Source organism: Perissodus microlepis, chromosome 22 (genome assembly GCF_051167445.1).
Source record: "Perissodus microlepis isolate ML-2025 ecotype Zambia chromosome 22, ASM5116744v1, whole genome shotgun sequence".
Classification (NCBI taxonomy): Eukaryota; Metazoa; Chordata; class Actinopteri; order Cichliformes; family Cichlidae; genus Perissodus; species Perissodus microlepis.
The window spans coordinates 21,486,033-21,497,175 of NC_140481.1; the positions used below are offsets into that span (position 1 = coordinate 21,486,033).

General features: G+C 40.2%; 1 protein-coding gene and 1 long non-coding RNA gene across 2 annotated transcripts; both read left to right on the top strand.

Annotated features, from left to right (window-relative positions):
* Positions 1-2,704: 2,704 nt before the first annotated feature.
* On the top strand, positions 2,705-4,766 carry LOC146363052 (ictacalcin-like). The gene is made up of 3 exons (XM_084919788.1): positions 2,705-2,801; positions 4,103-4,248; positions 4,462-4,766. Exons 2-3 carry the CDS (start codon positions 4,111-4,113, stop codon positions 4,600-4,602), a joined length of 279 nt encoding a protein of 92 aa, XP_084775914.1. The 5' UTR covers positions 2,705-2,801; positions 4,103-4,110; the 3' UTR covers positions 4,603-4,766.
* Positions 4,767-8,877: 4,111 nt separating this feature from the next.
* Positions 8,878-10,838, top strand: LOC146363053 (uncharacterized). The gene is made up of 3 exons (XR_014799275.1): positions 8,878-9,289; positions 10,170-10,253; positions 10,377-10,838. It is a non-coding gene; the product is annotated as an uncharacterized LOC146363053 (long non-coding RNA).
* The last annotated feature ends 305 nt before the right edge of the window (positions 10,839-11,143 follow it).

Genomic DNA, 11,143 nt, shown 5'->3' on the forward strand with positions numbered 1-11,143 from the left:
ACAGCTGCTGATTGGTCCCCTGATCATGTGGTCGCTTTCAAAATCCCTCACCAGCAGTTGTCCCGGGGCAGCAATTGACACCAGCAGCAGACCTGACCCTGGCCTCCAAACTCTGTGATATTTGTGATTCTCTTGACCTATTGAGTTTGTATATAGTGTGTAAATTAGCCTTCACTTGTAAATAGCACCTTGTAAATAGTCACTGAAGCAGAAAGGGTGAGCTGCCTTGTTGTTTTCTGTATTGTTCCCTCCTGTTTATTCAGTTAGGGAGTTAGGCGTAGCATTTGTCTTTTGTTTGTTCTTTTCATCACGTAGGGTTTAGGTAGCACCTCCTTGACTGATTAAGCTGGTTTTGTTTGTTATTTTGGCCTTTGTTCACCCCGGAGTCAGCTTCAATCATCATTTAAGAACTTTAAATCATCATACAAAAACATGCTTTTTGTATTTGCATTATCTTCGTCTAATACTAAAATTAGTTTGATGATCTCAAACATGTAAGTGTGACATATGAAGAAAACTAAGACAGATGGGGCGAATACTTTTACACAACAGTGTTTATACACAACATGTTTATTATCAGTTAGCTTGGTGAAAGAGAGATACAATCATAAGGTGATAATTCTGACAAAGTCACAGTGCTTACAGAGGCTGCTTGTGCAGAAAATTTAAAAGACTTTATGCAGGAAACCATCTGAACCTTTTTGAAGCAATGCCTGAAAGTCACTGCACTTTAAACTGGGATGCAATTGCTTGGTGTCATAGTCATGATTATTAATTGGGGTAAATGTTGAGTCGGCAGATAAGATCTCATAAATAAAACATTGACTCCCAAAAATATATATGGTAGAAAACTGGTTGTAGTCCAGTTTCAAGGTGTGGTTGCTTTCCCACGATAATCTGTGACATGCATGTAAACAACCTCACGTCAAACTAGTTTGACATGTTTCTGGTTTGTTTTTTTTTCCTCAAACAGCTATGTTGTTTGGGTGTGTTTACACTGTGACAAAGTCGTCCTGTTCAGTTGTTAATAAGGACAACTAAGAAGCTCTGTGTGTTCCCTCACCTGGTGCAGGCGGGGTGTGCAGGTACACCTCCTCACTGTACTCTCCGTAGCCCGCCTTGTTGCAGCCTCTCACCCGCAGCACGTACACGCTGTCCATTTCCAACCTGTCAATCACAGCGCTGCTTCCACTCACTTCGTCCAATCGCTGCCAGCCCCAGCGTGCAGCGGCCAGTCCTCCTCTGATCCCACCTCTGGACGCTCCTCCTGGTACTACACCACGACGGCGATACTCTACAGAAAAGTGCCAGGATGGTGCAGACTCCAGCGTCAGAGGGCAAGGAAGGAAGGAATCAACAAAGGCTTTCAGGAGGGACAGTGAGGAAGACTCACAGTTTTGAAGGACGTATGAAAAAGAAAAATTAATGAATAAAAGATAAGACTGTTTTTAATCTATATTTCTATTGTAATAAAAAAATATAAACAACACATTAGTGACATCCCTTCAGTTTTTATTTCCAGATACTGTGCTGTATGTGGGGCTTTCCTTATTTCCTTTCACATATTTACATTTGAACCTAGCCAGGGTGTTCCCTGCCTCCTCTCTGATGGATATTTACTTTTACAATAACAGATGCAACAATAAACTGAACTTTCAAATAATGAGTTAAGGGTATGCACAAATAGTCCCAGTAAATGTAATAAATTGGGCAGCCAGTCATAAGAATGTAGGCTCAAAGGTGCAAGGGAGCTAAAACAGCTTGTTACAGAAAAAAAAAAAACAAATATGGTACTGGAAACTTTGGCAATACACACATTTTGTGCTATTCTTTGGATTTACTGACAACACTGCTTATGCTGTTTCTTTATTTGGCAAGATGATCAGCTGAAAAACAAGTCAATTATAAGACATGAATCCTATATTGGAACCAATGAAGTTATGATTCCTATACATTCTAAGCCTGCTTCCTCTACCCTGAAGCCAAACAAAGCAGAGAAGAATGCACGAAGAGAAGTCTCTGAAGATTTCCCCTCAAAAAAAAGAAAGAAAGCGCTAATCTAAGATCTATTCTATCAAATCAGAGTGTGATTAGTCAACGTAAACAAAAGGGAAACCTGTTATGAGTCTGGCAAGAAGCCTGCACAAAACAGGGCTGATCTGTTTCTTTCAACAGTTCCTGCGTGAACGCCATGAGCCCAGCGTGCTCCAACAAGCCACGTCTCTCCGCCACTTGAGCAGCCAGTGCCTCGCCTCGTTTCCGCCGTGCCCCCTCCAGAGCCTGGGTGAGCGAAGCGTGACGCTCGGCGAGAGCGGCCGTCAAATCCCTGATGCATGACCGTTACATGTCATGCATGCGGTCATGCAAGACTGTTACATGACCATTATTTATTTAATTTACTTTAATTGTCTCATGCAAAAGTCCTCTTAAAGACACAGCACCCCAAACTTTACATTTCATATTTTATTGTCTTTTGTTCTGCAGCAATTCCAGATTCAAAAGCAGTCCTGAGATCATAACGTCAGAAACATTTTGTAAAACATGCTGCAAGTTTTTAGAATTCTCCAAATCCTCAAATGCAAACATTCACTGTAACAGCACACGAGTGTCGTGTTTGTTAAAGAATATGTTTTAAAAAATGAAGGAAGGAGGAGTGGTTGGAGATGAAAGGAGCATTCTAGAGGGAGGGGGGAGGGATACTGGGTGTGGTGATGTATAAAGCATCTTTGCCACCCATTGGTTCATCACAACAGCTCTACAAGATCAACAGTAGCCTCGAATTGTCTTAAACCTCAGCACTGGTGAGTAGAAAATCCTACAAGTGCTTTTTTTGTTTGTTAACTGCTTTTATTTGCTCGCTCTGGAAACTTTTCCTGGGTTTTTTTTTTTTGTTTGTTTGTTCATTTTAATCAAGCAATGCTCATTACAGTTAGTTTTATATGAATGCACATTAAGAATTAGCAGAAAAGTATTGATGAACTGCAAAGTTTGTCACATCCATGTGGACTTTAATGCTTAAACTTCTCTTCTTGCTTATGAAACTTGATGCTGCAAAAGACTGAGCTCATTTTGGCTGAATCCCACTAACTTGTTTGGAAACTCATTTTTACGGATGCATTAAAGGGATTTTTTGGTTAGCAGCACCCCTCGATTCTCACCTTTAACTGCAACCTAATTAAGGAATGAGGTTTTGTGCTCTCTTTCCTTGTAACTCCCGTCTGTTTCCAAACTCTCTGATGCCAAAGTTTCCTCAGCTTAGTGTTCCCTAAAGAGGGGAAAGCACTGTATGACTCCCAACATAACCACTAGCAAATCTCTTGGGTTTATACAGTCAAGTGGAAAGAACGCATCATTTAGATATACTATGTTAGAAGAACAGACATCTGATGTTGCTTTGGGGACTTTAATTAAGCTGCAACCTGCTTCCTTATCTCCTGCTGTTGCCAGAACAATGTCCTGTGTCACTTGGCAGAGACGCTACATTAGAGACCGCTGAAAAGGGAAATAAGAGTGGTGGGGCCCAGGTGGAAATCTTGAGTTTATTTTTATCAAGCTCCACTGAGAACCTAGAGAAACCTTGGCAAAGACAAACAGTAATATCAGCCACTGTTTTCTGCTATGACCTCCAGTATGCACTTGCACATGCATATGTTTTACTGCATGTTTACATATATAATTCCAGAATTTAAATATATTAGCAATTTAATTTGCAGAAGTGGTTCAAAAGTAACTGAAAGGAGCTTCACTGCATCATTATTTTAGGCAAACCTAAAATGGACCTCACAGGGTTAAACGACTCAATCTCTTTCACTTTGGTTTTACCAAACAGGCCCTGCCTATTCCCCTTTTTCCCCCTCGTTTACTTCTAAATAATTCCTCGTGTTCCAAATATCAATGATGTCCTTTGTTAAGATCCTATATTTGACCACAATACCACGTGATTCAGCCTAATCTGCACCAGATAATGAGTCATAGCAGAATTATGTGTAAACGTTATTCAGAGGAGGCATCTTTCTTTAATCAGTGTGGATTTCCTGCATAAACAAATATCACTGCAGTCTCAGACGTAACATTATGTTTTCCTTCTGTCTCCCTAAACTAGCCCTAATCATGTCTGACATCCAGAAGGCTATGAACCTGCTCATCGCCACCTTTCATAAATACTCTGGCAAGGAGGGAGACAAACTCACCCTAAACAAGGGAGAGCTGAAGGATCTTCTTCAAAATGAGCTTGGAGACATATTTGGCGTGAGTGGTCTCTATCCTCCTTCTATCTCACACCCAGTAGGTTGCCTGAAAACACTGGCATACTGATGCAGAACTTTTACTTTGAGAGAGTGGAAAATACACAGATTTTCCACTGTGGTTTGCGCAACTATTTGAGCAGAAGTAGGCTGAGCAGTTCTTTGTTTTATGATCACTTAGTGTCTAAATTCAAGCTAACACTTTTGTCCACTGCAGAACGCCATTAAAAAGGAAAAAATGGACAAGATCTTCAGGGAGCTGGACGCAAACGCGGACGGCACTGTGGATTTTAAAGAGTATGTCAAGGTGGTCGCCTGCATCACTATGCTCTGCAACGAGTTCTTCACCAAAATATAAGGATCCGAGCGCCACCTTGGGGCCAACTGAGAGAGCTGCCGTTCGGTGACAGGAAGTGTCCCTTGACAGCTGTTTTGAAGAAGATATAAACACAAATATATGACAGTGAAGTCAAACTTATACTGAAATCCAAAATGAAATAAATCTTTTTTTTCTCTCTGAAAGACTAGTTTGCATTTTGTGCTACCAGAGCAGGCTTTTTGAAGTTGCACTGAAGAAACTTTTGAAAGAAGCAAGAACACAAGCCTGATCTCACTAATAAAAAGTGAACTTCTTAAGCAAAACATCCTTATATCATACATCCTTAAATTTAACACATTCTGGGTTTCAGTTTGGCAAAACACATGTTGCATGAAGTTACTTTAATACTAGCAACTCATTGGAGCCCCAAGCCTTGAATCATTTGGGGTCTCAGAAAACTTTAGGTTTGTTTTTTAGGGGCTTTTTTTCCTTCTGAAGCTTTAATAGTCTGAAGGCCTACAGTGATGTTACGATACCCATGGCCATTGTTGAATCAGTTTATTGACTTTATGACACGTTTCTGCTTGTGCTGCTATTATGTTACATTTTAGCCAACTCCATTACCCTGTAATTGTAGTTTGAAGTCACATATTCTTGCTTTAACTCAGGTTTCAACGTAGTCTCCAATAACTTTACAGAGACACAGCAGGTAAAATAAGTACAGAGCACATCCCCGGTTTTCTAAGTAAATATATTTCTAAAGGCGTTTTTCTGCCCACCAGATGTTGGTAACAACCCATTCAGTCCACATGCGCAACAAAAAAAAAAAAAAAAAATCACACAATGAATTAAGATATGTGTAATATTCAGAAATGACACAGGGAGAAAGTATTGAATGCATGAAGAAACATTTCATGTGTGGATGTGATCGGTTGTTACTGACATCTGGTGAGAATTTCACATCAATAACACCTTTAGAAATATGTTTACTTAGAAAAGTGGTGACGTGTTCAACACTTATTTTAACCGCTTTTTGATTGTTTGAATTAGCTACGCTGCCTTGGTCGCTAGTTATTCTGCAAAACTAGGGTGCTGTGCAAAAGTCTTAAGTCAACCTCCATTTCTTCATATTTTGCTTCCAAACAGCCAGACTTTTTTCAGTCTTGAACAATAGTGCTTCAGACTTTCTGAAAGTGTCCCTGGCCTTTGAGTGGCTCCAAAGCCTCATTAGAAATATTCTCAGTGGAAGGAAGCTATAAAGAAGTCATTCTTAAGATAGGAAAACAAGGAGAAAAGACTGCTATATACTAAATTACACAAATATTAGAGGGGGAAGGTATATTGCAACAAAACTGTGATGGACAATAGAGAGAAAAACAACACACAAAATGTTTTTAATGTCATTAAAGAGACCTGGAGAGCTAATCCTGAAGACTACTTAAAGAATTGACTAGAAAGCTTCCCTAATATGCCAAAGAATAAAGGTGGTCATACCAAAGGTTTTTTTTTTATCATTCAAACTCTGTTTTTGTTGTATGTGCTATATTGTCCTAGAAAAACATAAAGGACATGGACATACAGCACATGACTGCACATGACACATTGCATGTGTAACATTTAAGTAACTCCTTTAAGACTGAGAATGAATTAATACTTGGGGCATAATATAGCATTCCTGTTTATTTCATAGCTTTTGTTGCATAGTTGCATAGTGTGTGTTGCACTGCTGCATATACAAACCCATGATTCAGTATTTGTAAAACCACATTTAGCAGCAATAACTTGAAGTAATCACTTTATCTATTTAGTATGACTTCATCGGTTTCTTGCATTGCTGTGGAGGAATTTTGGCCTACTCATCTTTACAATGTTGCTTCAGTGCATTGAGGTTTGTGGGCATTTGTTTTTGCACAGCCTTCTTAAAGTGCCACTACAATATTTTTATCTGGCTGAGGTCTGGACTTTGACTGTGTCATTGTAACACTTTGAGTCTTTTCTTTTTCATTTATTCTGTTGGAGATTTGCTTTGGTATACAGACGATTTCTTAGTCAACTTAATGACTGCAAGGTGGCCAAGTCTTGTGGCTGCAAAACAAGCCCAATCACAATCATCACAATCAGTGGTTATGCACCTGCGTCTGTCTCTCTGACACAAAAAAAAGAGTTACACCACTAATTAGAAGCTGGAGATTTCAAACATCATTACTTGAAAAACAAGACTTCATTAATTATTTTAAAAAGCAATGGGCAATGTATTTCGATAACAATGACCTGCCGGCAGTGTCACCATGTGTTCTGTGCGAAACAGGAAAGATAGTAATGCGAGGAAAATAATATCTTACTGTTCACATAAGATAAATGTAGCGAGTAAAAGCCACCGAGTAACCGCTAAGAGCCTCTGTACTACTCGTGCAAACTTTCAGCCCCAAAGCTCTTACAGGAACGAGCCCAGAATAAACGGGACAAGAGGGTAAGTATAAGCAAGATACGTTACAGTTTATTATTTTAAAAGAAAACACAAAGGGTTTGCAATAGGCCTAAAACATCACAATAAAAAGGTCACTAAAGACCACAATATAGTCTTATTGGTGCAACCTGCCAGCAATGCAACTATCACCCGAGGGCTTGCTCTCCCCCGGCGGTCCCAGATGTTCGCTGCTTTAAAAAAAACAAATCCACCCCAAATAAATACGAGCCCAACAGAACACTTATCGCATGCACTAAGTGTTTTAGTTCAGGCAATAATTGGTGGCACTAAAATCACTCTTAATAAAACTTATTCACCGCAAATCCACACAGAGCACCTCTAAAAGACCTAATTCCCCTAAGGTAAGAGCCCAGCTCGGGGATTGCACATTGCCCGACTAATATTGCACCAGCCCAGTAGAAATAAAAACAAACCCAGCATAAAAAAATCCATTTTAAAAGATGACCCTACTCTAAAACCAACTTAGGAGAAAAACGCAACGAAAAGGAGAAGGAGGAAAAAACAGTGACAAATTCACATGTGCAGCCTGTCCTGCAGGAGGCAATACAATATAAGCAACGTTATGAGGGCCCTCGCACCCCAGCGCATCAAGCCACGCCCAACACCTCCACCCATCACATCCAATCTGATGTCACATTGATGGAATTCATGCGTAGAACCACGAGCTAAAAATTCATCTCATTCAATGATGATTATAGTCGTCCCACTAGGTGGCGCTCTAACCATTACTGACAAATCGCTTTTTTAAACATTTCTGAGCTTGACTCTTGACTCATGTCTGCGACGTTTGGGAGAGATTGGACATTGTGTTTTTGAGTGACAGCAGATTACTGCTCTTTGGCGAGTGATTGAAACTCCACGTGCTGCCATGACCACCCCGTTTCCCTAAACATAAAAAGCTTTGCAATTTAGCACCACAAAGGTCTTTAGGTTCCATGCACCAGAGATCACGTCATTTTGATGAAATCCCAAGGAAGAGTTAGTCAAAGTACGAGGCCTGAAAAGAGGGGAAAATGTCGCCAAAATTACAGTAGTTTTCGGGTAATAAGCCGCTACTTTTTTCCACACTGTGAACACTGCGGCTTATACTGACATGCGGCTGGTAACAGTAGACCAATAAAATTGATAAATAGTATATATACGGTAAATATTTCTACTGGTTGTTAAGAGATGTTGTAATGTTGTTTGTGCACTGTTCCGTAAAAAAAACCATAAGCAACGTAATTAGTGTGTTACTGATACGTAACTATACTTAAAGGTAGCCGTGTTACAGGCGCTATTCGAGGAAAAAAAGCATTTGCAGTATGTATTTTTGTATGTTACCATAACGTTTATGTTACCATGTTTATGTTACCTTACGGATTAAATTAAACGTTAAAAATCCTCACGTGTAATATTTCTGTGTAAATATCTCATATTACAAGTGAAACGCATACGGCTTAAAATCCGGTGCGGCCGGTACAAAGTACAAAATTGATTTTCTTTCTAAAATTAGAGAGTGCGGCTTTCAATCAGGTGCGCTCTGTAGTCCGGGAATTACGGTACACTTTAATTTTAAAATAGCTCACTTCCTGTTGGATTTGGAATATTGCTCCAAGAGACTTTTTTGTACATCTTGATATCTTACATAAGCTTACCAGGTTTCAGACTCATAGATAGAACACAGAGCAGGGGCTGATGTTTTGAAATTTTGTAGGGGGCACTGTGGAGCCATTTTCCAATATTCCATGAAAATGATCACATAACAAGAAAGCCGTCATCACATTGGAGGTGTGGCCCAAATTTCAAGAGATTTTAAACTTTCCAGGCCCCTCAAAAGCCACTTCATAGCTGTGTCCGAATTCAGGGGAAGGATGCTTAAAATGCCATATTTGGATGCAATGACGTCACAGCGACGCGACGAGGGCTGTCCGAATTCAAAGAGCACTCAAAATGTGGTGACAAATGCGTCCTTGTTTTCCGCGAATTTGAGGGTTAGTTGTGTCCGAATTCAGAGGAAGGATGCTTCAATGCCATATTTGGAGGCAATGACGTCACGGCGACACCACGAAGGCTGTCCGAATTCAAAGAGTACTCAAAATGTGGTGACAAATGCGTCCTACTTTTCCCCAAATTTTAAGGATGGGTCCGATGTATCCCTCGCGTCCTACTATATCCCAGGATTCATTGCGGGTCACAGAGGAGCTTTGTTTCTGATAACGATGGTTGTCGAAGCAGGAGAGGAAAACACTTTCAAATGTAAGTATATGAAAATCTGGTTGTACAAAAGTTAAATTGTTATAGCGGTTGAGTTGTTAAGCTTTGGGCATCTGCATAGACATGTTGTTTTTTATTTATTTAAATAACTGTAAACCAGCTTGTATGGTGGGTCCCGCGGTTTTTCATGTATTGCCGCTTACATACAGCTAATTTTGATTTTTTCGAATTGGTGATATGTTGTGGGGAACAAAGACCAAACGGCTTAATGTATTAAAACAAGGAGAAAACGATCACCTCTTCACTGGGGTGAAGAATTTGGGCTGCTGGGGCGTGGAGGTACAAAAATAAATCAATGTACACATCATATTCATATGAGTACGGTTCTATTAACCACCATGCTGTACAGCAGCGGTCCCCAACCTTTTTGCGCCACAGATCAGTTTATGTCAGACACGGAGCGGCCTTTAAGGTATCGCGGATAAATACAACCACATAAAATGATCCGACCAAGACAAAAACTGTGGCATCGTGAATGTACTGTGTAATTGTGTAACTTTATTAGCAGCGTCCTCCTGAAAATGTGCCAAATTGAGAGTAACATCCTCCTCTCTGCCGCTTAATGCTCTCTTGTCGCTATGGTAACGTGTAAATATTTCTTTCAAAATAAGACGCACAACTACAACAAGGGAAAAGACCCAGGGAAATCGAGTTAACAATTAAAAACCCTGAAAACCATATTTTCACCGCGGAGCCTCCACTCTCGTGGCCTGGTACCAAACGACTCACGGACCGCTGCTGTACAGAACCTGTGATGTCCAGACGGTATTCCTCTGGTGTTCTGCTGTGAAAACTTTTGGGTTTAGTGATTAACATAGTTGCCATGGTTTCCTTTCTTCTCTTATTTGTTGTGTGTGATCAGGACAATTCTGGGGAAGATGGGCCTGCAGGGGAAAGTCACCCCCTTGCAGGCCAGAAGACATGAGATAAGTTTAAAGAATACAAAGTACGTATGTGTGTTATCAAGAAGATAATTCTTATGAACACAAGTTAATAAATGTGCAATTACTAAGAGTTGTTGTAGTGTTTTTATTTGCCTGCTGTCATTTTTGATTTCCTCTGCCTTTAGGTTTGCAAGTATCCAGGCTCAGGAGAGGGGGTCAGTGGGAAGCCCACTGCTGCTACTTGGCCCTGGTTTGCCCTCATGGATGAGGTGATAGGACAGATGCCTTCCATTAAGCCTCCTGTCCTAATGTCCTCTCTCCCTGAGGACAATCCAGGGCCAAGCACAGCAGTGGGTGACCAAAACGACAGCGATGACGAAGCGAGTCAGCCACTTTCGACAGGGAGAAAGAGGAAAAGAGATGATGAGCTGCTAGACCTCATCAGAGAGGACATGAGGCAGCAAAGAGGGGCTGAGGAGAGGAGAGCAGGGAGAGGATGGACAGACTGTTTTCACTTCTAGAAAGATTAGTTCCCAAATGAGTTATGTATTGAGAAATTTATTTATTTGAATATATTTGTTACATTGTTATATGTGTTGCATTGGTTTAAAGGTTTTATGTTATTAATAAATTGATTCAAACAAACAGTAATTGTCACTGAACTCAATTTGATTTACAGGCATTTTTAACATGTATGAACATAACGCTAACTTTGAACAATATTACTTGGATATTTATTTGATAGCAATAAAGTAAATAACAATAACAATTAAACAAGAATATTTCAAATACACAGTATGTAAAGGTGAAAAAACAATATTTTCAGTTGTTCACACAGGATTAACCTGAGTGACCTGTTCCTGGACCGTTTCTTGAACAACTGTAATAGATTACAGGAAGTCTCTGGCAGTGTTGCTGAATCTGCCCGAGCAAGATCAGACGTGGATGGGGT